The following is a 26,470-nucleotide window of genomic DNA, read 5'->3' on the forward strand; positions in this document are numbered from 1 at the left end:
AGAGTAGAGAGGGAAAATCACCTCCCTCGACCTGCTGGGCACACTTCTCTTGATACAGCCCAGGACACAGTTGACTTTCTGGACTGTGAGCACACATTGCTGGCTCATAGTCAGTTTTCCATCCACTAATACCCCCAAGTCCTTCTCTGCAGGGCTGCTTTCAACGCACTCATTATCCAGCCTGTATTTATGCATGGGACTGGCTCAACCCATGTGCAGGACGTTGCACTTGGCTTCGTTGAGCTTCATGAGGTTTGCATAGGCCCACCTCTCAAGCCAGAGAAGGTCCCTCTGAATGGCATCCTTTCCCTCCAGCATGTCACCTGCACCACACAGCTTGGTGTCAAAACTGAAACAAACATTATGACTTAGACTCAAGCTAAACTAGTAAGAACAAAAAGACATGTTATCCTGTATTGCACATTAAAAGTACAGAACCTAGAAATTACTATCAGTCTTGGTTTTATTGCCTAGAGAGTTCAGGAGGCTGTTCTCGTACGCAAGTTCTACAGGACATTAAGAAAAGGCCTATTCTGAAGTGATATCCTCAACATGCCGTTTTAAAAAAACGCATGTCTATTCAAGAAGATAATTTAGTTAAATAACATCCTTGAGACTGTAAGGTAGTAGGAACAGGATGCAGCAGAGTGAACTCAGTCTGGCAAAAGGACTCAGGAACAAAGCGCTCCACAGAGCTTCATTTCCTTTATGCCTCTCCTGGCAGCCCTGGGCTCCTGCTGAGCTGCCGACCTCGGCTGTGCAGCTGTGCAGGAATGAGAACTTCTGTTTCACATAACCTTTCACATTCTGAGTTTGTTCCCCAGAATAATTACCAGAGATACATTAACTTTTTCATGGAATGCTGATCTTTTTAATTGGGCCTTAGAAAATCCAACTGATAAAAAAAAAAAAAAAAAGGGTCTGAGCTGGCAATTTCTATAAAAATCCCTGCAGTTTTAGTGACGATCTCACTTCAATCCTCATCTTTTCATTCTGTGAAGTGTAGAAACTCTTCAGGGCTCCATTTCACCCAGGCCATACCATATAATATATTCTCTCCTGTCTCCTGTGCCACTGGCTCTAGATGTTTAGTGACAAATATATTTACTCATGCAGACAGGAGAAAGACTGAAAAATCTTCATCTCTCTTAGTATTTCTGTCATTTAAGAAACCAGTTACCCTACTTTGCAACAAAAGTATTTTAACTTCTCCTTCATTCGCAAATCAAATACAAACAATACAAACAAGGTTAAAAATCAAGAGAAAAATATCTGAAAGGAAGGAATAAGAGTCCATGTTTTTTGGGTTTGGTTTTTTTTTTAGGACTAGGTGAGGTGGTGATTCTTGTCCTCTTCCACCTATGCATGTGCCACTTCTCCCTTGACAAGTCAGACTGGAAACCTAAATCATGGGCAAGGTACCAGCATTCGACAATGCCTTCTCTTATCTGCTGGATGCAAAAAATGAAAAGATGGAATCAAACAAGCAAGAAAAATCAGGTAGGACTGACTGGGACATACTGTAATGTCAATGCAGTACTGCAAGATGGGGAGTTTAAAAATCGCAACATCAGGAAAAAATATTGAAAACAAAACAAAAGCAAGGCAAAATTGACTGAATTTCAGCTTTACATTATGTTATTCACATTTTAACAGTTTTTTCAGTTTCCCTGAAGTTCTATAAACCCAAATAACTTGAATACACAAGAGTTGTACTGATGACAGTCTTATAAATGCATCTTTGCACATTCAGGTTCCAGAACAAAAGTTCAAAGTTGTACGTGGCCCCTCTTTTAAGGGTAACATGCTCTTTCTGAATTGAAGGTCAAAACTCATTATTCTGTAACAATTAGCTTCTTGAACAGTCTCTGCTTTCATATACAATTCAGGTCTGTCATGACCCCCTAGAGCTCAAAGACCTTCAAATCCTAATAGCTCAACAGAGTCTACTTTCCTTTTAGCTTCTTCCTAAAGGACCAGTGAAATTTAACACTAGTCTGACTTTCTAGCCATAGGAATTTATGTTACATAAACACCAAAATAAAGCTTTACTACTCTCCTCTTCCTAAAGACCATCACTGATTCTTTTTTTAACCCCAGACTTTCTAAATTCCTCGTGAGCTTCTAGCCTAAATCTGGGAATTTTCTAATCACAGCCCCAGAGTACAACACTAATCGAAATTTCAACCATGAATCCATGACCTGAAATAATAAGATACAGCACAACGTAACACTGTTTATAAATCAGTAATTGATGTGTAATTTTAGCTCTGGAGTGACACTTCTTAAGTGAGGCTGGAGAACAGAATAAACTTTGTAAGCTTAATTGTTACATCAAACTAGATATTTTGAAATACAGAATCATCTTTGGCTATATCAACAAGGAGAACATGCAGTAATTTAAAATATTACATTGTTACTGCACAAATCTGCCAACATTCCCATGTAAAACTGGTTTAACAACACAAAATATAAGTTTAAAAAGTAGCATTCTTACAGTAACACACAATTTTTGTCTGGAGAATTAACTGCTCCGCAAGAGGTATGAGATTCCCATGAATTCTACTGGTATTCTTAGTAACACCTGTAACTAAAATGCCCAGTTTTACTCTTGACATTTTTTGGCACTTAACATTTCACTAAATGAATTACAGACACTCTCAGATCAACCTCAAATAATATGTAGCTTTGATTCAGTAAAAATACCACTTAAGCCATCTTTATTTTAAAATTTAATTGTGATTATCTTTAATTCCTCACTAATAATTTGATAAAGAACTGCAGTTTAATGGATGTTTTCATTAAAAGTCAAAGTACATTATTACTTCAACTTACATATTATGAAGAGATATTACTCTTTTATTAAAAAGATTCAATTGCCCAGGGGTAAGGCTGTTGGCTTACGTACTGAAGAACTTGCCTACAAAGCAGCAATATTAACTCTCTATCACCTTTTTGGTTTACAAATTACATTCTCTCAGCAAGGTGAAGATTACAGCTGAGAAGATAACATAAAACGTTTTTACAACAATCCATGAGATTTAGGAACACAGCTTCTGTGTGTAATACCTGTATTATAACCGGTTTTGGTGTATTGCTAACTGTCACTGAAACTTAATGGAAACTACAAAGAAATGCAAAAATCAAACCAGAGCAAAAGATTGAAGCAGACTTCAAAGAGCAGGAGAGAAAAAAAAAAAAAGAAAAAAGCCACTAACAACCAACACCTATATACATAGCAAGCTAAGACAATGCTGAATTATTAACAAGAGCTATTTTTTGACTTCAAGCTACAAACTGAGCCTCTGTTACTCACACCCTCAATACTGAGAACTGCAGATACTGTTGAGTTTGTTGCATTAGCAGTCATAGCCTCCTTGGTTTTGCTCATGCTTTGCAGAACGCATCCTGCATGCCTCTATTTCCTGGAAGTTTTAAAGATTATGTGCTTGCAAACTTTATATGTCCAAAAGCTAAGCCTGACACCATTGCTGTAGGCTCCCTTTATAGACAATGGGCAGAAACAAGCACCTTTAGAATGCAGCTCAAGCAACTGTATGGGTTACCTTGTTCTAGGATGCTGTGAATTGCTTGCTGAACAGTTTCACTCACACAAGTGTTTTTTAAAAAAAGCTAACCATCTGAGACATCTCCAATGGATAGGGTCAGTTTATTTTCAGCTAATACCAATGAACAGAGCAATTATTCTTGCAGCTACGCCTAAATTTATCAACTGATCTTCAGCACACTTATAATACCCATCAGGCAAAGGATTTCTTTTACTAAACAATAAACAAGTAGAAGTTGCCTTTTCCAACCTGAGCCTCTTGGCTCAGGCATCAGAGAGAGGCACTCACAGGTACTGAAAGCAGGTGTGAACAATTATCCTTGGCATTGCCCATTTCTCTCTGAAGATGACAGTGACCACCCTGATGACTACAATAGGTTACACACAATCCTTCAATAGCTAAATTTGGGCTAGAGGAATTATACTTCTTAACAAGGCCTAGAAAACTGAGCTCAACCATCTCTAGAAGTTCTAGTTCAACCTTTCAGAAATTCATATGCTACCACTTTCCAAAAACTCTTATTTTGACAGCTTTCATTAGTAGCAAAGGCATGCCACTAGGTTGGCACCTGCACCTGCAATGTCACTATGAACAACTTTTCAAATACTTTCAGAAAAAAAAAAGGTTGAATCCTCACAAACATCTGTGCTGCTAACCTTAATTACTTGTAACAGTTCTGACCTTTCATTTCTGCAGCAGTAGCTACATCATGTTAAGAGTGCAACTGTACAAACATGCTTTGACATATTCAGGCTGAAACGTTGATGGGGAAGAACATGCCAAGCTAAAAGAGCCAGATAGCAGTAAGTCTTCAGCTGAAACTGCTGCATTACTTGCTATACAATGTGTCTGTGTGTCTACTCAACAAGTAATTAGTATATTTCAATGGACTGCCAAAACTTTAGCTGGAAAATAAACCTGGAAGGTCATTCTGGTTTCTTTGGTCATTACAGACAGTGACCATAAACTTCAGCATCTCTGCAGATTAACAGATATCCATGCTAATCTCAATTAAAATGACCTGTAATCACCACTCTAGGGCAACTTATAACTTGCAAGCAAAGCATAGGCAATTTGCAGAATAAAACATGAATCAATTTGAAACGTGAGTAAAGTTGATAAGCTCTCACAACATAAAGCATATGTCTTCTCTCTGAGACACCAACCTCAGTGACAGCCTCTATGTTTAAGTTAATGGAAAAACTGCAACTAATTTCAACATGACAAGGATTTTATACCCCACATCCTCTCAGTATGAGACACACAAACAAGAGACAGAGTGGCGAGGGGGGGGGGAGGAGGCAAAGTTCTTCTGAAGCTGCAAACATCAGGATTTTCCTTATTTAACCCACAGGCTTTAGTCACCTGCAACTGATGCAGGTTTTCCATGGTAAATAGAGTTAAAAAGAACCTCAAAAACCCTACCAGGGGAGCAGAATAAAATTTTCTGTCAGGGACATGCATCTGGACCACATGCTCTCCCCATGTCCCCAGTGACTGAGGGACTGTATCTGGCCAGATCACAGGTGGTGCTTTTTGTTGCTGGGAAACACTCTAGCTAAGCCACATTCCAATTGGTTTGGGTTTTGTTTTGATTTGGGCTTTTTTTTCCTCCACATTTCACAGTAGAAGCTTATCAATCTGGGCATTTGCATTGCAGCCAATTTCCTCCTCTCTGCCACACTTCTCCACTAGCTGACTCCACAGGGTGCTTCCTCTGGGCTATACACAGAAGGCCATGTGATTGCTCCTCTGAACAGTTACACAAACTTTCACGCACCTGCTTCTCAAGCAAAACTCCCAAGTGTGTAGGGCTATGGGTACCGTGAAAAACGCCACAGGGTAACAGAGAGCACAAGCTTCCTGGCAGCTAAGATGAACATGAGGGATTACTCACATCCATGCAGATTCTTGTCATTCAGAATTAACAATTTCATGGTACTCATTCCAGACTTTCCTTCCCTGTTTCACTACAGTGCCAAAAGATACATTTCAGTTGCCGTGACTTCTCTCCCCAAACTCTTAAGCATTTATGAATTAGCTAGCATGTTAAATGTATGAAGAAGAATACTGTTTTTTCACTTGGAGTGCACATTCTAGATGAGGGAAAGGAAGCATTTTACATGCATTGAGTTTAGGTGTGCAGATGTGTACAAGGTATAGGAGCACTGATAGCTTTGGCCCTGCTTGTTAAATGGCCAACTGAGATGCAAGGAACTGTTCAAGATCACCCACCTCATCTATGACACGGATAAGACAGGAACATGTCTTATTTCTCAGCCCTCCTTACTCAGGAAATCTGGGTGTTTTTCACTGTCACAAGTACAGGGCTAGATATAACTGCCACTCTCAAGTTGCCCTGCTCTACCAGTATGGGGCACTTTCATGGGGGGGTCACAGTTTTCAAAATTAGTTGTTTAACCTTTTAAAGACAGCAGGTTTATCCTATGCCTTAGAACTAGGGTCGTGTGTCTGTAATGATCAGTCTGCATTTACTGTTTCATAACCAACCTCTAACTAACTCAGCACACCTAGTTGCAGCTATGTGGTCATTTAAAGCACTAGTTCAACATTAAATGTGAACCTCTCTTATGGTTCTCTGTTAGACTCCCTGAAAGTTAAAAGTAACACTTTATAAACAAACTAGGAGAGAAAATGAATCTCATCATACTCCAGTATGTTGTGAAGCCGCCTTAAATTTAATTTTAAAATAGCTGTCATTTCTTTCTTCCCCTCAGCTCACATGGTAGATATCTAAATTTACCTCAACTCTGTATGACATCCCTGCTACGAGTTGTAAAATGAGGTGTGTGTACAACCTCATTGCAGGAATATGTTTGGTTTCTTTCCTGTATTTCCCAAATCAGCTCATTTATAAATAGTTCTGAAAACAAAAAGGTCAAAGCCAATAATAATCTAGTTATTTAATATTAATATTCAATATGTTGAAGAAACCAAATAACATTCACAACACCTTGTAGGCATGTGCGTTTATTTCTTGGTTAGATTATATTAGCTATAGCATCTTCCCTAAGAATGTGTTATGATACTCTGTGGACTTTTTGGCATTGATGGACACTGGCAGAGCTTTGTAATTCTTAATCCCAAATTTATTATTCATAAATAAATCTATTCCTATATGTGCATCATATATGAAACTGAATCTAAGTTAACACACAGATATGAAGAAGCGTATGGCTATGAGGAAGATCACACCAGAGAGAGTTTTGAGATGAGTATCTATATATCCCAGTAAAACACATTCATGACCTAGAGCATCACTAACTATAATGTTTATAAAGAAATTCTAATACAGCTAATTAAATCTTGGTAAAGAGTCACTCTCACACATATGTAAAATTGGACCAGCAGCAATACTCATCTACCCATTGAATCACTGCTGTCCTAGCTTTTGCAGAAGGTTTTTCATTACATTGTCATCTCTGGATCACACAAAATCAATTCACTTGACTGCAAGGTTTTCAAGACAATGAATTATTAACTGCCTTCTGCTATAATTATGCCTTTCTAATCAAATCTTGAAATTATTAAAACAACATGACATAGAGACTGGCTTGCTTGCTGACTTCATCAAGTCAAGGAGTGGGTTTTTTATTTATTCAGGGCTACAACCTCCCAAACATGAGAAAACTCCTTTATCTTGGTGCTGAGGATACAACACTAACTTGCAAGTGTCTGCCACAAAGAAGCAACAGAACAATTCAAACTTACTTTATTGTAGCGCTAAGATCTACTTATAACTCATTTTCTTATGGAGACACTTTCATTTGTTAATTTAATCTAATTCCTTTACATACCATTCCAAAAAACTAGAGAGATGTGGACATATGATTGCCAACTCTGACTTTACATTCAAATACGGTAGAATGACACACAGCAGACTCCTGAGAGTCACTCTGATGGTTCTATATGACAGATTATGTTTGCCTTCAAGTGCTTATGAATGCCTGTGGTGTTTACAGTCTGAAGGCCAGTACTCTCAGCAGACCCATTTATCGGAACTTTCAGTTTTCTAAATGCAGTTCTTCTTATGTTTGTATAGGCGAGGCTGGTCATGTATATGCCATTAAAGGAGTGTTACATGCATTAACTTCTTTATTGTGTGTGCACAAACATGAACTCAGCACAACTTTGCCTTTAGAATGAAAGCCAAATGGAGCTGAGCTAAATGCCACAGTGTAGTGAAGAGCAGATGTGGTCTTTATCTTACTGGGAAGGAATATATAGTCAGTGCCTATAGAGCCACTGGTCAAAGCTCCTTTGGCTGCTTAGACCAAATCTTAGGTAAATCCACATATGGTAACCACATTTCATATCAACTACATGTTTCTATCCCATTCTATTTGTACACTCACCATCTATCTCTAAGATAATTCTTTTACTTGGTTCCACTTTATAAACTGTTGTTCCTCATAACTGCAACACAGCTTCACAGACTGTCCAGACTTCCAAGGAAGAAGACAATCAGGAATTAGACTTGGAAGCAATTTTTCACTTATACCTATTTATTCTCTGCTTAAGACTTGAAAGATACTTCATTTAAGATGCAGCTAGTTCCTGATTCAAAGAGTTCACAATCTTAAGAAAAAGATTTCTCTCTCACCAAGCTCTAATTCGCTACTTTTGTGTTCACCAAAAAATTCTTTCAATATTCTAGACCCCCATCATTTGCAACTTCACCACAATTCTGGACATCACTGTTTATGTCACACTGGGGACATCCCTTGTCTACACTGTGACAGAAATCATGCAAGACACATTGTGAAATGCAGACAGAAATGAAGATTTTTTTTTTAGGTGTCTTGAAAAAGCAAGATCTTAAAAGGAATGTGAAATAGTAATCAAATAGGTTGGTCTTAGTGAGGAAAGACAGAAGCTACTATATATACACACATCAAATCACACACAGAATTCTACTCATTTTACAAAGCAGCTCTTCATTGGAAAAGTAGCAAACATTAATGAATTTGTATAAAGGTGGATTAATTTAAAAAAGCAGAGCCTTTCTGAATAGTCGTAATTATGCTAGTCAGATAAATTGTATCTTGTACTGTATGGAGAACAGATTACATAACTGTACACACAGCATCTACCCAAAAAACAGCTCAGAGGAGGTTTTTCTGTATTATCTGAAATTAATTCTAAGTTTTAGTAGAACTTTCCCCAAAATGATAGGATTAAAAAACCCCACACCTTTAATTACATCAAAACCAAAGATTTGTTTCAAACTCACTTTTATATATAGAAAATTCAATGCCCTTCAACTTTCCTGAGGCTTTTTTTCAAGTGTTGTTGGAGTTCAAGAAGAATGGACAACAGAAAATCCTGTCTGAAACTCTGACCAACTCTGTTCATAGCGTACTGTACTACTGCCAGGTCTCCCCTTTCCCTTCTTTTTGTTTACGAAGTCCCTCTTGCTCTAATCCCTGACTGTCTAGTAGATGTTTACTACACTGACATGAAGCAGGAAAATACTTTCCTCTCATTTCCTGCAAACACAGAATTAAAACAAGGACTGATGAAGCAACTTCACTACGGCCACACATGGCATTAGAGAGAAATGGATTCTGGATCTCGAGTCTCAGCAAATCTTTTAATTGCAAATCCTAAACAAAGTTTAAACACAGAAAAAAAGTAAGAAGGCCTGTACAAGATCACTTGACTGTTTAATTACTGCAGTACTTTGAAAAAGTCAGAATAGAAAGGCTTTTACTTGACATTAGCTCTTACCTAGAACATCTCTTTCATGTTCAGGGACGAGAACTTTCCATTTGGATTCCTCTGGGTCACTGAAGTCAATGTTAATTAACCGGTAATTTGGAGAATGGCGGTTTGTCTTGAAAGTGAACACTGTTCCTTCATTGGTGACATACTCGTACTCAGCCTCAAAGTTATCTATCAGCTTCACCCACTGAAGAATTCCTGCAAGATCAAACATATAATGTAAATTCTTCACCTCCTGAAACAAAACCTTTTAACACCTGAGGATTGTCTTCCTGACAACTGCTGTAGGCTCTTTCTTGAACAACAGCAGTGACAAGAAGAGGTACAGATATTGCAAGGACCAAATATGTACTAAGTATTAAGAACTTAGAAAGAATTCTCCAGATTAATAGGTTGCAGTAAAAAATTGCTAGTTCAAGAACATGGTAACATACTGGGTTTGAGGAATTTCTAGCAAAATACACACAGAATACTGACAGAACTATGGCTAGAATTTCACCAGCTTTCCTAAAGGGGTGCTGGAAGGCTCAGATGTTTGCTAGAGAGGCATTTCTACCACGCTGACTTCCATGGAGCCAACACCGCTGAGCACAGCACATTCTTGTCAATGGAGTTCACGAGCCCCCACTTCTACAGACTTAGAATGGGGAGCCACAGCTGAGTCAAAAGACTCTGCACTAAGCTTTCAAGCTCAATTGTATTTTTAATAGCTTTTTAAAACTTGCTATTTAATTAGACTTTTTTTTTTTTTCTTAAAGGGGAAAGTTTTCCATCCTCCTTAAGCACGGAACTTCTCACAGAACAGTAATGATGTTATTTCAGTGAGCACGACAAACTTCAATATCAGGAATTTCCCTGTCAATTAAAAAAAAAAAAATTGTGAAGTGTTCTGCAGAAGCTTGTCATCACCAAAGGACAACTACAAACAGTTAGCTAAAACGTTAACTTCTGTGTTTGCAAAGAACGAAACTGCATTTTCCCTATCAACCTTCCAGAATGTAACCTCACTAACAGAAGTCCACTTCTCTCAAACATAATTTGCCTCATTTTACTCTGTACCACAGTCCTAGTATTGACTCAACCTGGAGTTGGGACTGAAAAACTCCACTACATTTTATTGACATTTTACTGTTTTGCAATAGGTTTAGGGGCTAGTAGAAAGAAAAAACAGCAAGGCTAGATCAGATAGGTAATAAGCTTGTTATATCTACAACCCAACCTATCAACCAAACTTATTATTATAAGCATCATACATTAGCTATACTGAAAAATCAGAATCCTTATTGACATGAGAAATTAAAGTTTTTATACCTTACAAAAAATGTCTGGCATACTCTCTGCCTCTTTCCTAAAACTAAAGTTTGGATCCTTGCTTTTAAGTATAAACAAATAAACTGTGCATAAATCTGTTCATGAAACTCTATGATATAACGTTCATGTCAATAAAACAGAACATCAGCTTATACTATAATACTAAAAGTTGATCAGAATAATGGAAGTAGATCATAGCTGAGCTGTAATTACTGTAAGTTTAAAAAAAATAAAAGAATAACTGAGGAATCGGTGAGATGGCTAAGGTTATTTTAAACCCATTAAATGTAATAAGAGAGTATAGCCAGGCCTGGTGCATTCATAAAGCTCATACCTCTTTATTGCTGTTTTAGTTTAAGGAAAACTTCTCTGTCTCTTCATGCAAAGTAATAGGTTAGTCAATTCTACTTTTCATATTGCTGTAACACAAACTTTCCAGACAATCGGTCAATTTAGTATCCTCTCTCTAAGTGAGCCAACTGCATGTTAAATTTTGATTTTCGTTATGGTCCAAAGCTTTGTCCTTCTCAAGAGATTTCACATTTGAAAAAAAATCCTGCTAAGTGACTCTCACTCAGAGTTCTACAGAGAAAACCTGCTTTGATGCCCAGTAAAACTATTCTATCAAAGAACAACAAAACTTCATGAAAAGGAATCCCCAGACTGTTGGAAAAAAACACTTTTTTTAATGGTAAATGTGCACAATAACTGCAGTCTCCATGACTCCAACAGAAGTTGGATTCTGTGAAGAAAAAGGACGATAACGTGACATTAGGGATTGACATTGCTGCACTGCAACTCATTCATCCACTACCAAATGAACAGTTAGTAAAAAAGCAAGAGGGCTGATATTCTACAGGGATACATTAAGTTGTTACTACAAAATCAAGAGCATTCATCTTGTTAAAGTGGATGTTATATAGTCCTTAGAAGACAAATATTGCAGATGAATTACCTCTAAACTATTGTCTCACTGAAGTGGTTAAATATACCAATATCTAGTCTAAGTTAAGAGGCGGTAATGAGACAATTACAGTCAGATGGAAGAGACCGTTACATCAGGTACGTTCACTATTGTACAGAGTATGTGCTTAGTTTTCCAGTGAGAGGAAGAAACCTCTTTGCAACAACACAGATATCATACATAAGAGGACGCATCTTTATAGCTGGTTGCAGCTGATCCAGTCGTGGCCAGTGACTGAAAGCGATACTCTAGCATTGTCTCAGACCTCTCTTCTTTGGGCCAAGGAATAACAACCTGGTGACCAACACAGCCAGTTCACCGGGCACTAATATGGTTGAAAACTGATCGGTGGTGGTAGGAAGGAACATGGGACTACAGAGAATGGGACCATTTATCCCCAGGTCACACCGATGGCAGCACAAGGGAGAGGCAGGCCCATGCAGCTTACTAGCTGGCACTGCCACCCTGTCAAGCACTCTGGCCTTGCTGCTGAGTTGAGCTAACACCTAATCATTGTCAATGAGGAGTTTGTCCTTCATCACATTACTCCTAGCCTTATGCTTCTCTTTTGCTTATCTACCCTAGTAGTGAGCTGGTCCAATGAGTTAAATGAGTTGAAAAAAAAAATAAAATACTGTGCTTCAAAGTAAAGCTTTCTCTTGCTGCCTGAACCAGCTCACTGCTCAGGCAGAGGAGTGCTGCTATGTACAAGGCAGCCAGCACGCACAAGGCAGCAGCAGAGATGCTGAAGAAGAGCAACGTTTTTCATTAGCAATAATCTGTAAAATAAGCTTGACTACAGTGAAACTGCACCCTTCCATTTTTCTCTCCTCCTCCATCTCCACCTTCATGCTTCATTTGGCATTTGCCCAAGTGACTAGTAAAGCCGATTAAATTAGCTAACCTAGAAGAAAACAAGTCTCTTTCTATTTTACAGGGTTTTTTTCACCACATGACAGATTAGCAAGTACAATTAGCTAATCATAGGGTCGGATGAGTGAAGATGCTGACTAGCTCAACAGGAGGGGACAATGTTAGGTAATCCAGGAGCATGAGAAGATAGATGGGACATCTTTCCTTTCCATGGCAACAACTGTTTAGTCTGGCTCTACCTGTCTCACCAAACTGCTCCCTCCAGTTCCCAAAACAGCCAGGGGAACGGACAAGGCAGCACATTACACCAGGTGGAAAGTCTGCTTGAACAAAAAAAATTTGAAATGTAAATCATACCTTATCAAAGATTATGTCTTCCTGAAGTGTCAGAAATATATCTACAAGTCTGTCTAGATAGACACACAGACAGGCATTTCCAATTCAAACTCTGTGCAAGTAGATTAAACATAACTCTTCTGCTTTTGTTTACATGTGTGACTACTAAGTACTATGGAAGGTTATCCGCATGGAGATTTCACCTGGCCTGAGTTTAGGATGGATGATTCTGCAATAAACTAGTCAAAAATTCAAAAGCATGGTGAACTATGCACTGAGGGCCTCAAGCAGCGCTCACTGACTTACAGCATGTTCTCTCTACACATGTAACAGAGCATGCTCTTACAGAAGCTGAATGAGCTGGGCTGAGAACTGTTATCTAATCATCAGGAGAGGATGTTCCAGTGACCAGAGATAAAGAAAAAAAAAGTTTAGCATGCAGTGCAGATATGGGAAAGTGTGCTTCATCACAGAGGACTGACATTACAACTCCTGGAAGAACAATAAAGATACCTACACACAATCTAGATAGAAAACACAAAGCTTCTTAAGTAACTTGTTGCAACACTAAGTGTACCAGTTCCCAAGGGACCTGAGAAAGTCAGTGAAGGTATAGATGAATATACAGCCATAGTCAAAAAAGCAGATGCCTTACTTAAGTACATACAGCTAAGGAAATACAGAGATAAACTCTGTGGCTTCACTAAGACAACAAGCATCTGCAAGGATGGGTGACTGACAGTTTTCCCAGAAGCTACCCCAGATGCAAGAAACAAAGGTTCAAAAATAGACTAGAAGTGATTATAAAAGGCCTAAACCATAGTTTTCATATAAAACAACCTATGAAAATACCTTATGCCTTACATTAGAGAAAAGATGAATACACAAGAGCATGATAAAAATATATAATACAATGAATGATTGGGAGCTGTGGTGCCCAGACCTTATGTCAGAGCAAGGATGCTGGTCCTAGACTGTGACCGCAGCCAGTTCTCCACTGCATGAGTGAAAATTCATGTGATCAGCACATCCATTCTTACCAAATGGCCGGCCTGAGGTACATGCACACATCCCATCATATAACTGGATGGATACTTGCTTGCTGGTTACATACTTGACCAAAATCAAATGTGTGCACACTGTCACGTGGCGTGCATCTATCTATCCAATTATCAAAACAGAGGAGAGGGACTACAGAGTCTCCGAAACAAGGAATGGTCTGTTGACCCCCAAAGAATTAATGCAAACCAGCTCCTCCTCACCAAGCACTCCAGCAAAAAGGGCACCAAGGCCCGTGGCCCATGAACAGGAGGTTAGTTACCATGGTCTAGAAGCAAGGGAAGGATTCTTGCTTCAGTCTCAAACCCAGAAGAATCAGCCTCTCAGTAACAAAAAGAATGGTACATCTACAAATTACTTTAAAAAGTGATCCAAAACCAAGGTGAAGGATGAGCACTCAGCTTCTTTAAAAGAAAGGAGGAGAAGCGGGAAAGAAAGAATCGGATCTTGATAGAGATTTGCAGGTTTAACCAGCAGCCCTCTGAGAACATCTGTCTTTGAGGAGAGCCACTAAGAAATAACATTTGTAGTCCAGGCTCCCTTATCTTAACACTGAAGCTACTGAAGACTTCAGTTTAAACCACATTAAGCATACAGTGAGACAGATTTATTATACATAGGGAAAGCATGAGGTTGAAGATCTTGACAGTGTACTGTATACTGTATACTGCTAACATAACCTAATCCTTTCCTCTGTCAGTCCTTTCACTAAAACACATTGCTGAAGAGCTATAGATGCTTTTGCCTACATACTTTACACCAGTCAGTTATCCATTATCAAATAATTGCGTTACAATAGGAACTGCAGTAGAGGATTTATAACCGTTATTTAACGGACGATAAAGTTATGCCACACAACAGAAAATCATAAACCTACATAGCTGGTCCTTCTACAATGTCTAGGACAAAAGCAACATAGAGCATACAGACAATCTTTAAACAAGATTTTTGGATCCACAGAAGATCAAAAGGGAAATTGTTATCAGTAAACATCACAGATTAAGCCCTCAATCTTGTCCTGGCCTCTGAACAAAAAAAAAAAAAGATTCACTGGTCTGTTGAGAGCTCTCTGTATGAAGCAGGTTTGCAGCTGAATGATGACAACTAAGAAAGAAAAGCTAATTTGAACAAACTGATTGTAACAGTAAGAATGATCACAGAAAGCCTGTTATCAACCTTCTTTCAGACAGAAAGGATAGAGTGGCTGAGAGCCACTGTTCATCAGTTCACAAAATATTATCAATAGTTCCTTCCATATTTCATGTTTCATGAAAAGGCCAAATAATCCATTCATGGCAAATAACCTCTTGACTGTACCAGCTGGAGAGACGGGGCTTAGTGATCAACTAATGGTAGGTTTTATCTGATGATGTAAAAAAAGCTTTCACAAGGTAAACATTCTCATTCATCTTTTTTCATGTACTCTAGCAGTCAAAATTATCAGGTGAAGATATAAATGTTAATCTCCATAAATTTATATTCCATATATATTCAGTTTTAGCTTTTGTAAAACAGACAGTTTTTCTGGAAACAAGGCAGTGTTGAGAATACTCAGGAAGAGAACCAAGAGGTTTGGCTCATAACAATACGACAGGCTTTCTACCTGAAAGAGTCATACCAAGTTTCATTATGGTACATACATTAAGCAGGTACTTTTACTCAAGGAAAGATAATGATTTTTCAACTCTTAGTCTGAATTGATTTTTCAGGGAGGTACTGGAAGATAAACATATAATGTGTTTGTCTCTGAATCATAACTGGAATGTTAACAAGATTTGAAAAGACAAACAAACCCAGCCATCTTCAGCCTTAACAACTAAGCCTCCAACTTAGCTACAGGTATGACTTTCTAAATTGAATTAATTTTAATAGTTGTTCATCAGTCATTTGGAATTCACTTTAGTTTCACCTTAAAGATGATAATTTGTTCAGTCACTTCCATAAGGAAGATTTTTTTTAGATTGAAAATACAAGTTAAAACAAAAATGCCTTTAAATCTGCTCACAGAAAAAGCCTTAAAAACAGTGTAATCTTGGGTTTGTGATCTCATATATATGTATACGAACATCCACCATGAATATTTATCTACATACAAAACTAACTTGAGCATATAGTTTTTATGTATGTTTTATGCTAGAATTGTAACAGATCCGTCTCCTAAACCTGAACGATCAATGCATTCAGTACTACCAGCATGGGAGACAGAAGAGGAAAAAACATGCTGTTTTAGTTCAATACCTTGCTACTGACAGATTAATCAACATACACATCTACACCACAGCACACCTTAGTAGGACATAAGAGGACAGTAACTGCACAGCCTTAACACTTTCAGTTCCAAGAGTTGGATACTGCAAAAAAGTCTTAAAAAGCAGAAGCCTCATAGGTACATGCATTATTAAGCACCTTCAACTTTCTTTAATTTTCTGTGTTTTCCCCATTCCTTTAACAGAAACACACATTTTACTAAATTTTTTATAAATAGAAATGAATGTGTCTCTCACTTAGGTCTTAAATCATGTGAAGATACAAATCTTAGTTTTAATTAAGTTGTCATTTCCTTCCTACCTCACTGTATTTTTAAGGTACATTTTACAAAGTCACTGTATCTTTGAACTCTGGATTTCTTTTCATCTTTATTTCAGGAAGGAATAAGAATCATTTAGGTTGGGAAAGACCTTTAAGATCATTGAGTTCAACTGTTAACCTAACACTGCCAAGTCCATCACTAAACCATGTTCCTAAAGTGCCACATCTACACTCGCTTTTAAATACCTCCAGGGATGGTGACTCAACCACTTCCCTGGACAGCCTCTTCCAATGCTTGACAGCCCTTTTGGTGAAGAATTTTTTTCTAATATCCAATCTAAACCTCCCCTGGCACAACTCGAGTCAGTTTCTTCTTATCCTAACACTTGTTGCTTGGGAGAACAGAACAACACCCACCTCACTACAACCTCCTCTCAGGTAATTTTAGAGAGCAATAAGGTCTCCTCTCAGCCTCCTTTGCTCTAGGCTAGATAACCTCAATTCCCTCAGATGCTCCTCATAAGCCTTGTGCTCTAAACCCTTCACCAGCTCCGTTGCCCTTCTTTGGATGCAGTCCAGCACCTCAATGTCTTTTTTGTAGTGAGGGGCCCAAAACTGAACACAGGAATCAAGGGGCAGCCTCAGCAGTGCCGAGTACAGGGGTAAGATCCCTTCCCTGTCCCTGCTGGCCACGCTATTGCTGACACCAGCCAAGATGCCATTGGCCTTCCTGGCCACCTGGGCACACTGCTGGCTCCTGTTCAACCAACTGTCAATCAACACCCCCAGGTCCCTCTCTGACTGGCAGCTCTCCAGCCACTCCTCCCCAAGCCTGTAGCATTGCTGGGGGTTGTTGTCACCCAAGTGCAGGACCTGGCACTGAGCCTTACTGAAACTCATACAATGGACCTTGGCACATCGATCCAGCTTGTCCAGATCCCTCTGCAGAGCCTCCCTACCCTTGAGCAGATCAACATTCCCATCCAACTTGGTGTCACCTGCAAATTTACTGAGGATGCACTCGATCCCCTCATCCATATTGTTGATAAAGATATTAAACAGAACTGGCCCCAGTACTGAGCCTTGGGGAACACCACTTGTGACCGGCCACCAACTGGATTTAACTCCATTCACCACAACCCTTTGGGCCCGGCCATCCAGTCAGTTTTTCACCCAGCAAAGAGTAAACCTGTCCAAGCCACCAGCAGCCACAGTTTCTCCAGGAGAATGCTGTGGGAAATGGCGGGACTTTAGTAAAGTCTAGGTAGACAACACCCACTGCCTTTTCCTCATTTACTACGCAGGTCACCTTGTCATAGAAGGAGATCAGGTTTGTCAAGCAGGACCTACCTTTCATAAACCCATGCTGACTGGGCCTCATCACCTGATTGTCCTGTATCTGTCATGTAATGGTACCCAGAGAACAACTGGTCTTACTGTTAAAGACCGAGGTAAAGGCAGTGTTAAGTACCTCAGCCTTTTCTTCATCCTATATCTTCCTTATCTCCAGTAAAGGATGGAAATTCTCCTTAGCTCTCCTTTTGCTGCTGATGTATTTATAGAAACATTTTTTATTGTCTCTTATGGCAGTAGCCAGATTAAGTTCTAGTTGGGCTTTGGCCCTTCTAATTTTCTCCCTGTATAACCTCGCAATGACCTTGTAGTCCTCCTGAGTTGTCTGCCCCTTCTTCCAAAGGTCATAAACTTTCCTTTTTTTCTTGAGTTCCAGTCAAATCTCTCTGTTCAGACACACCAGTCATCTTCCCCATTGGTTCATCTTTTGGCACCTAAGGACAGCTTGCTCCTGCAGCTTTAAGATTTCCTTCTTGAAAAATGTCCAGCCTTCCTGGACTCCTTTGCCCTTCAGGACTGCCTCCCAAGGGACTCTGTCAATCAGTCTCCTAAACAGGCCAAAGTCTGCCCTCCAGAAGTTCAAGGCAGCATTCTGACAAACCTTCTCCTTACTTTTCCAAGAATCAAAACCTATCATTTCATGATCACTGCCCAAGATGGCCTCCAAACATCATACCAAGTCCTTCCCTGTTCACAAGCAACATGTCCAGCAGGACACTTTCCCTAGCTGGCTCACTCATCAGCTGTGTCAGAAATTACCTTCCACACACTCCAGACTGTTTCCTCTCCACTGTATTCTATTTCCAGCAGACATCTGGTAAGTTGAATTCCCCCATGAGAACAAACACTAGCAATTGTGAGACTTCTCCCAGCTGCTTGTACAATATTTCTTCTGCCTCTACATCCCAGTTGGGTGGTCTATAACAGACTCCCATCACAATACCTGCCTTGTTGGCCTACTCTCTGATTCTAATCCATAAACACTGAACTCCATCTCCACTATCATTAAGCTCTAGACAATCAAAACAATCCCTAACATACAGGGCTAGCCCACTGCATCTCCTTCCTTGCCCATTCCTTCTGATGAGTTTATAGCCATGCTGTGTGAGTCACCATGTTTCCACGATGACAACTAGATCATAGTTTTCCTGCTGCACAATGGCTTCCTGTTTGTTGCCCATGCTGCATGCACTGGTGTTGATGCACATCATTTGGGCTACTGATCCCATCACCTTTTTGAGGGGAAAAGCCCTAATTCCTATGTGACCATTCTCAAATACTTCTATGGTTTCTAACGTATCAGTAACGCTTCTGTCTTTGCTGCCACATGGATCTTTATCCCCTACCTCCACTGACATGGTAGACCGAAGGAAAGCACAAGCACAATCAATAGTTAAACTCTACAATTTAGGACTCTCTTAGAGGATTATTATGTTTATCTCTGTTGCAGGAAAATGGATGAAAACCACTCATTCCCATATCATTTCTGCTTTTTATGTTCCTCACTGAAGAGAAAGCTCTTACTCCCCAAACTTTATTTTCTTAAAGAATCATCTGCATCCTTTATAGATTCCAATATTAACTTATCTACATAGCCTGCAGTATATTTAAAATGGCTTAACATTTATAATACATATGTATATACACACATTCATGTTAAATTTTGAACACCTTTGCTATAGCAGAGGAATATCTTTTGCCCTTGGGCTGTCAATCACTAACTGAAAATTTGTTTCACTTGCGAGAGGTATCTGGCAACCTCTATTACACCTCCAAAAACCTTAATCACAGGATATATAAGCCTTTCATCACAGGGGGAACCAAATCTCATGGTGCAATTCAGTCCAGTAGTCACATCTCCTTTTAGTATTCTCCCATTTATATTTTCTCCTTTTCTTTCTTGAATTTACCCTATACACTGTAACAGGCAATGTTTAACTACTGCATGTCACATAGCCATAATTCACTATAATACATTCTCACCGTGTTTCTCATCATGTCAGAGAGCATCCTGTATCTCACACCGATGACTGCTGGATATTTAAAGGTAAGAGAAACCAGTATTAGGCTGCTGTCATCTTTCAGAGTATGTTAGAACAATTTGAGTTTGCTTAAGGATAGCTACAGTACATAGCTTTCAAGTAGAGGTGTGCAGCTCCTTCCTATGTGAAATGAGAGCAGGGATCATGGTTATACATTGATGCATTTTGCCCATCCCTTCAGCCTGTCTCAGCAACTCTAGCCTGAAAGCACAAACATACCCAAGAAACTCAGTGCTTAGGAGATTTCTACCAGCTAGAGTATCTCTAACTGAAATAGTTTTACTTTACCTGCAAACCTTGAGCCACCACAATGATGTTAATCTCTTGCTTCCTACTTCCCCTGTCAGCAGATGCATCAATTGTGCATCTTCACTTGATTTGCACCTTCCAACTGCTGAAGCCTCTTCTTCAGAAATACTTTGAAATTATGAATCAGCTGCCCCATTCTATAGACATTACTTCTTCTGAGACCTCTGACTTTGCTCCACCAGCAGCATTGTTAAAAAAGAAGCAAACAAAACAAACTCCACAACCAACCCAAAACATAATAGCCTGACAGATCATGCTTGTGGTAAATAGCTAGCTATTCCTCCCTACATTTTATTCTCCATATTTGTTGAAGAATTAGTCTGTCTACTGATTAACTAATTCAGTGACATGCCACACAGTTGGACACAAAAACCCACAGTGCTTTTTCTGATGTTTCCAGTGTCAAAAACTTTTTACCTCAGAATTTCTGCATTTGTTACTGTGGAAGTTGAATTCCTTTTTTAAAAATAATATGAAAATTTTTATCCCTACTGTCGATTTTCACATAATTTATCACCAGAGAAGAGACCTATGATGACAGGAACAACTAGATGTTTACGATGACAATTGAATCATGCAATATTTGTTGCTCTCAAGCTCTTGATCTGAGCCAGAAAGCTAGGCAAAAGAAAGGGGTTTTTTTGCCTCTTTCTTCTTCACAGCCACAAATATTTAACTGCCTCATTCTGGTTTCCAAAGGCAAGAGAGATTTTCAGACAAATTAGACTCTCTTTAGAAGTAAGATCTCTTAATCTCTTGGGACCTGACTTCACTTACATCTGAGGGAGGCAATACTGGAGAGGAGATATTAAGATGTCCCTGAAAGGGATGCAGCTCTGCAGTGTTTGTACTTGGAGGGGTCTCAGTCCCACTCATCCTGCAGATGATGGATAACAGCTACTCAATAATCATGAAAAGTTAAAGGTATTTGCAATATAAAGAATAAATAAATGGAAGGAGGCAATATTTATTCCTTTGAATTAAAAGTTCAGATATGTCAAGATATATCAAAGATTAGCCCATAAGCAAGAAATCAAGCATTTTTATGAGCAGATTTCTTGATCAGTTGCAAGGCTTCTATTTTATTTCAATTTGAATGATCACTCAAGACAGGAGAAGAGAATAGACACACTTTATTTTGAGAGAGTTGTAGCTTATGTCCTTATGCACCAGAACACATCAACAGACAAACAGGAACCACAGGTGATAAAGCTCTCTCTTACATGCCTCACTAAATATACACAAAGGAAAGCACAAACACATAATCTAAAAAAGAACTTCATTATGAATGGCATTTCTAAACAAAATATCCAGAGAGTAGCAGCATGAAGATCTCCTTGCTCAAATTAACAGCAAGCTATCAGCTACACCAATTTTATTGCTAATTAAACAAACTGATACTGAGAGAAAAAACTCCTTGGAACTGCCATTTAAGGGATATGAAACTATTTTCTTAATGTAAACACCATATTGTTGAGGCTTCACCCATATTTTCCAAGACACAATTGATTTTTTTTCTCCCTGTTTGTTAGGGAACTAGGACATAATGGCCTTGTTTCGATAGTGATTTTTGAAAGCGTTTTGGGTTTTGGTTGTGGGGTTTTTTTTGTAGTTACTTCTATCATAGAAAAGTCTTTCAAAAAACCAAGAGTACTCCCTCCCACTACATTCCACTTTCTAGCTGACATCTACCATCTTCTCACTACCCTTTTTCTCTTTTTCATTTTCATTACAACGGTTTTGATCCATTTTTTCAGGCTACACAACACATACTGATTCATCCCTTTGATGTTACTGTATATAGCACTGTTCTGTGCTTTCTTTTTTCTTTTAAGAGAGTCTTATACATTGTAAGACTAACTAAAATACAAAAGGCCAGATAATCCAGTTTTCAGCAGGAAGTGGAAAAAAATCACCTTTGTTTTTCTACCTGCCCTCAAGCCATATACATGCTTTCTTCATTGTGGGGGAAGAAGAAAAAGAACATCCTTCTAGACAAAGGAACAAAATAAAAATTCTTATGGCCGATAACCCTGCTCTTAAATTCCTTCTTGCAACCTGTCTCTGCCAGTCTAGTACAAAGTATTTCCAGCTGACAATGACTAAGCAATCTGCAAGCTATGAGCTTCAGTTTTTGCTCAATTTTTATTTTGTTTTTCCAAGCCAGCAGTTCTCAAATATTTTACACTATCTCCTCTTCCTGTATACATGTTCTCCCACCACCTTCCACTGTTTCCACCAGACACAAACTGACAATCTCCAAGCAGCTAGGTACCCAAACATAAGAGCCCTTACCGCTGTCCTGTCTCCTCAAACTCCTTGTACCTCCAATTTACACACACCTGTGTTTATCTTCAATCCAGTGGAATCCCTTTCAATCCAACAATCCAGGCTGTGGTTTTCAACTAGCCACCCCTCCCAACTTTTTGCATTCCAGAAATCACAGCAGCTTTTCATATTTTCTAATGTGTACAGAGGTTATAACGTGAGCTACCTCTTCTGCTCCCCATGCTGCCTTATATCTCTCCTTTTCCCCCCCTCTGTTCTCAGGCTTCAGCTCCCCCAGGAAGAAGAAAGTGGGGCTCTGCCCAGAGCTCTGACTCATAAATCAGCTCTATGGTGCTCACAACAAGAGGATCCTGATTTATTTATTAGGCTTCCTAGCTGCTAACGTAATACAAAATAAAGAGAAATGTCAATATTAAGAACAACTTCAAGAAGACCAATAGGCCATGTCATGTTGGTTTAAGTTCATATCCAAGGCTGATTAAAGAGCTTTTACTTCTTGTTGCACACCAACAGATTTGTGCTAAATCCACTCTTCCCAACACCAAACCACACATTCACATTCAGAAGAATAAATAGTCAAGGCTGACAATCTAATCTAAAAGAAACAATTTCTCAAGAAAATGGAAAAACAATGTTATTACTAAGCACAGAAACAGTGACATGCTACAGAAAAAATAGAAAAAGCAGTGCTGTTTTTCTTTTCGCTTTGGTTTTTTGGGGGTTTTTTATTTGTTTGTTCCTTTGGGGTTTTTTTGTATGGTGTACAACAAGGTTTGCTAATGTAAATTACTTGATTACTGTGTATCCAGCTGTTTCGCTAATATGAGGCATTTTCAGGTATACCAAGAACAACAGTTAAGCAAAGTGATTAGTGAGAGAAGTTTTGTTTGACTGGTTCAACATACAAACAAACTTGAGGGCTGTCTGTATTACAGAAGACAAGTTTGATAAAATAGCTACTAAAAAATTGTGCCTTATGATGCTCAGCTACTGGGAGAATGTGTATGGTTTTTTTTAAAGCAATACTTAGCAATAGATAACTTTTGCTATAAGAGTCAAGGCCTGAAAACTCTACTTGCAGTTTGGCAAGATAAATAGGGAAATCTGGAGTCTTGAGTGAGGGATAATCTTCTGGACATGAACCCACAGTGCTGCCCTTCCTGACACAATGTACAGCTGCTACACCTCTGCTACTGAAATTGCATAAATCAAAATTAAACTGTATTAGCTGGTTCAGTGGCTGACAGAGCAGTGAAATCCTGACAAGTCCCATAATGTTAAATTTTCCCTAATTTTTCTAATCCCCACGCCATAAGCAACCGAAGAGGCAAACACGAAGGGAAACATCCCCACGGCCACTTGAAGCAGTGTATAGCAAGGGAGTTTCCCCAAAAGCTTAAAGAACAGCCCAGCTGTCTTCTCCCAGGGGCATCTTCTCCTACAACACTGTGAATTATGACCATAGGTATCTAGTCTTGATGAACGGAGTAATTGAGAAACACTTTGATATGAGATAAAGCTTTTTTTTTTTAAAGTGTACTTTGTTAAATTAGTTGTAAACATAGAATTCCAATTAGTAGACCTGGTCATTTCTAACACAAAGAGTTTCTGTGGTAAAAATGAAGCTGCAAACAGTTAACCTGTCAGGATTCACGAGGTGCATGTGGTAGTAGGGTAGCAGGGAAAACAATATTCCCTAAACCTCTTACCTTTTCAGACTAATTTAAAATGCTCATAAAAAATAGCTAGGTATTTGTCATAAATTACTTATTGCAGTGATTTTCTATTCTAAAAAGGAGTATTCTTGGCACAAATAGTTCACAATGGCCCACTTAAAAACCTAGCAAACAACCTGAATATTTGAAGAGGAAAATGACTCAGTCTGTATACAGTATAAAGATTGTGAAGTGGGGGGAAGAGAACCATGAAGAACATTTTAGCTAACCTGGGAACCAGAAACAATGCCCAGATGGTCCCTGTAATGTCCGTGGAAACAAACAGAAACACTGCTGTATAGATTTCCTTCTGGGGAAAACAAACTGACAAGGATTATTACAGAATATTGCACTGCAAGTTCAATTAATCTATGGCTGTTGACAAAATATCATGAGTAATCACATATAATAAAGTGGGAAGGGCTATCTGACACACTTAAAATTTCAACAGTAGAAATAATCAAGTAAAATCCTTTACGTTTCTTAAAAATTTAGTAATAATCTACTCCCATTTATTAGGTGTGATTTCCACTCTTGAGCCAAGAACATTTCCTGCCCAATACAGGGCAAGTTAACTTCCACTTGTGCACAGTCACTGAAACACATCCAAAAAAAATATCAATGAATGAACAAGATACAACTGCCCTCAGCACAGCAGAACTACTAAAATGTCATGCTTGCACAGTCTTTAATGATACCATTATATCCTCACTTAAAATATAAAGGGAGTACATGCAAAGAGAAGCCACAACTCATACTGTGCAGAAAGTTAATGAAATTAATTAACTCAAGATTACTAATGAAATAACAAAGTGGCAAATATTGGGCAAACCATGTTTCACAAAAAGATAACTTGTGAGAAAGTTAAACCAGAAGTTCCTGAATCTTCCTTTTCAGCCTCCAAGATGGAAAAGCTGCAGATTTACTTATTTCTTGTCTAGATTGCCAATAGAAACAGGATAGGCATGTAATTGAGCATAAATATGGAAAAAGGTTACAATTTAAGGAGACATTAAAGGTTTTACAGCTTTGTTTTTTTCAATTGGATATGCTTATCCTGTTGCATTAATCTTTTCAACCAGAAACTAATTGAATTAGAAATAGAAATCTTCTTGCTACTGAAATATGCTACATGTAAATAAAAGTAAAAAGGAAAGACTACACATTCCTTCCATCTGTTGGGGAAAGACATATCTGAACTCCTGTAAGCCTTTTATGGGCTATATTGTGTTGCTCAGTAATTCCCACAGTAGCTGACTCATGACTGAATTCAGTCATCTTCTGAGTTCTGTCAGGCAGATATTTGATAAGTGTTTTTCATTTCCACACATGAAACAATGTTTCATTTTACCTTTCTCTTTCCTTCCTCCTTTTCCCAAGATGAATCCCTGCCCTGCTTCTCCACTCTATCCTTCAAATTTAAGCAAATAATTGAACCAGATAATGTGTTGCTGAGGGAAAATGATGGGTTTCTTTCATCTTTCAGACCAATAAAACAAAAATTCACTCTGAGCAAGCAGGTCTCTTAACATACAGGTAAAAAAAATTAAAAAAAAAAAAATCACATATCTAATATACACTGTTAGAAACAAATCCCCCAAGTGAGCTAGCCCACCTTAATTCTAATAACCCTCCCCAAGTACAGCGTATTTACTCTATTGCAATGTAACTTTCTAAACTACGTCTTTATATATAAATTCAGAACTACAGGAACCTAGTTGATACCAGACTTGAAATAGTCCACAAGAGTATAACCCCCCTCCTATATATCCATGTGCTGAATTCTAATTCTAGATCAGCTAAAACAAGCCTCCAAAGATGAATAATGAAAAACTATATCATAATCTCTATACATGACAGAGAAGACTTAAAGTTATATATGCTTTTATGAAACCTGCTACCGCTCAACCTCTAATTATATCCAGTGTAATACTGCATGGAATTTTTCAATATTTTTTTCTTAAGGCCTTCTTAAAATGGGAAAAATTATAAAAGCAATTACTATTTCTAAATAAGCTGTTCAGCACACCACCAAAGGGATCCAAACTATGAATCATTTCATGGCAACACAAATGTCTTCCACTTAATACAAGGACCTCAACCTAGAAACCAAAACATTACTATTCGAGGAGATCGAGTGCACCCTCAGTCAGTTTGCAGATGACACCAGGTTGGGTGGGAGTGTTGATCTGCTCGAGGGTAGGGAGGCTCTGCAGAGAGACCTGGACAGGCTGGAGCCATGGGCTGAGGCCAACTGCAGGAGTTTCCATAAGGCCAAATGCCGGGGGCTGCCCTTGGGCCACAACAACCCCCAGCAGCGCTACAGGCTTGGGGAGGAGTGGCTGGAGAGCTGCCAGTCAGAGAGGGACCTGGGGG

The 26,470-nt window shown here is 38.8% G+C and overlaps 1 protein-coding gene across 2 annotated transcripts in view; it reads right to left on the minus strand.

Annotated features, from left to right (window-relative positions):
• The window catches only part of PREP (prolyl endopeptidase), a 120,958-nt gene that overhangs the window by 44,771 nt on the left and 49,717 nt on the right, over nucleotides 1-26,470 (minus strand). For both annotated transcript variants that reach the window (XM_026845284.1, XM_026845286.1), the window contains exon 8: nucleotides 9,321-9,512. In XM_026845284.1, the coding sequence (XP_026701085.1) occupies nucleotides 9,321-9,512 (192 nt within the window). The remainder of the gene's footprint in view (nucleotides 1-9,320; nucleotides 9,513-26,470) is intronic.

Source organism: Athene cunicularia (assembly GCF_003259725.1).
Source record: "Athene cunicularia isolate RWA chromosome 3 unlocalized genomic scaffold, athCun1 chr3_part1, whole genome shotgun sequence".
Classification (NCBI taxonomy): domain Eukaryota; kingdom Metazoa; phylum Chordata; class Aves; order Strigiformes; family Strigidae; genus Athene; species Athene cunicularia.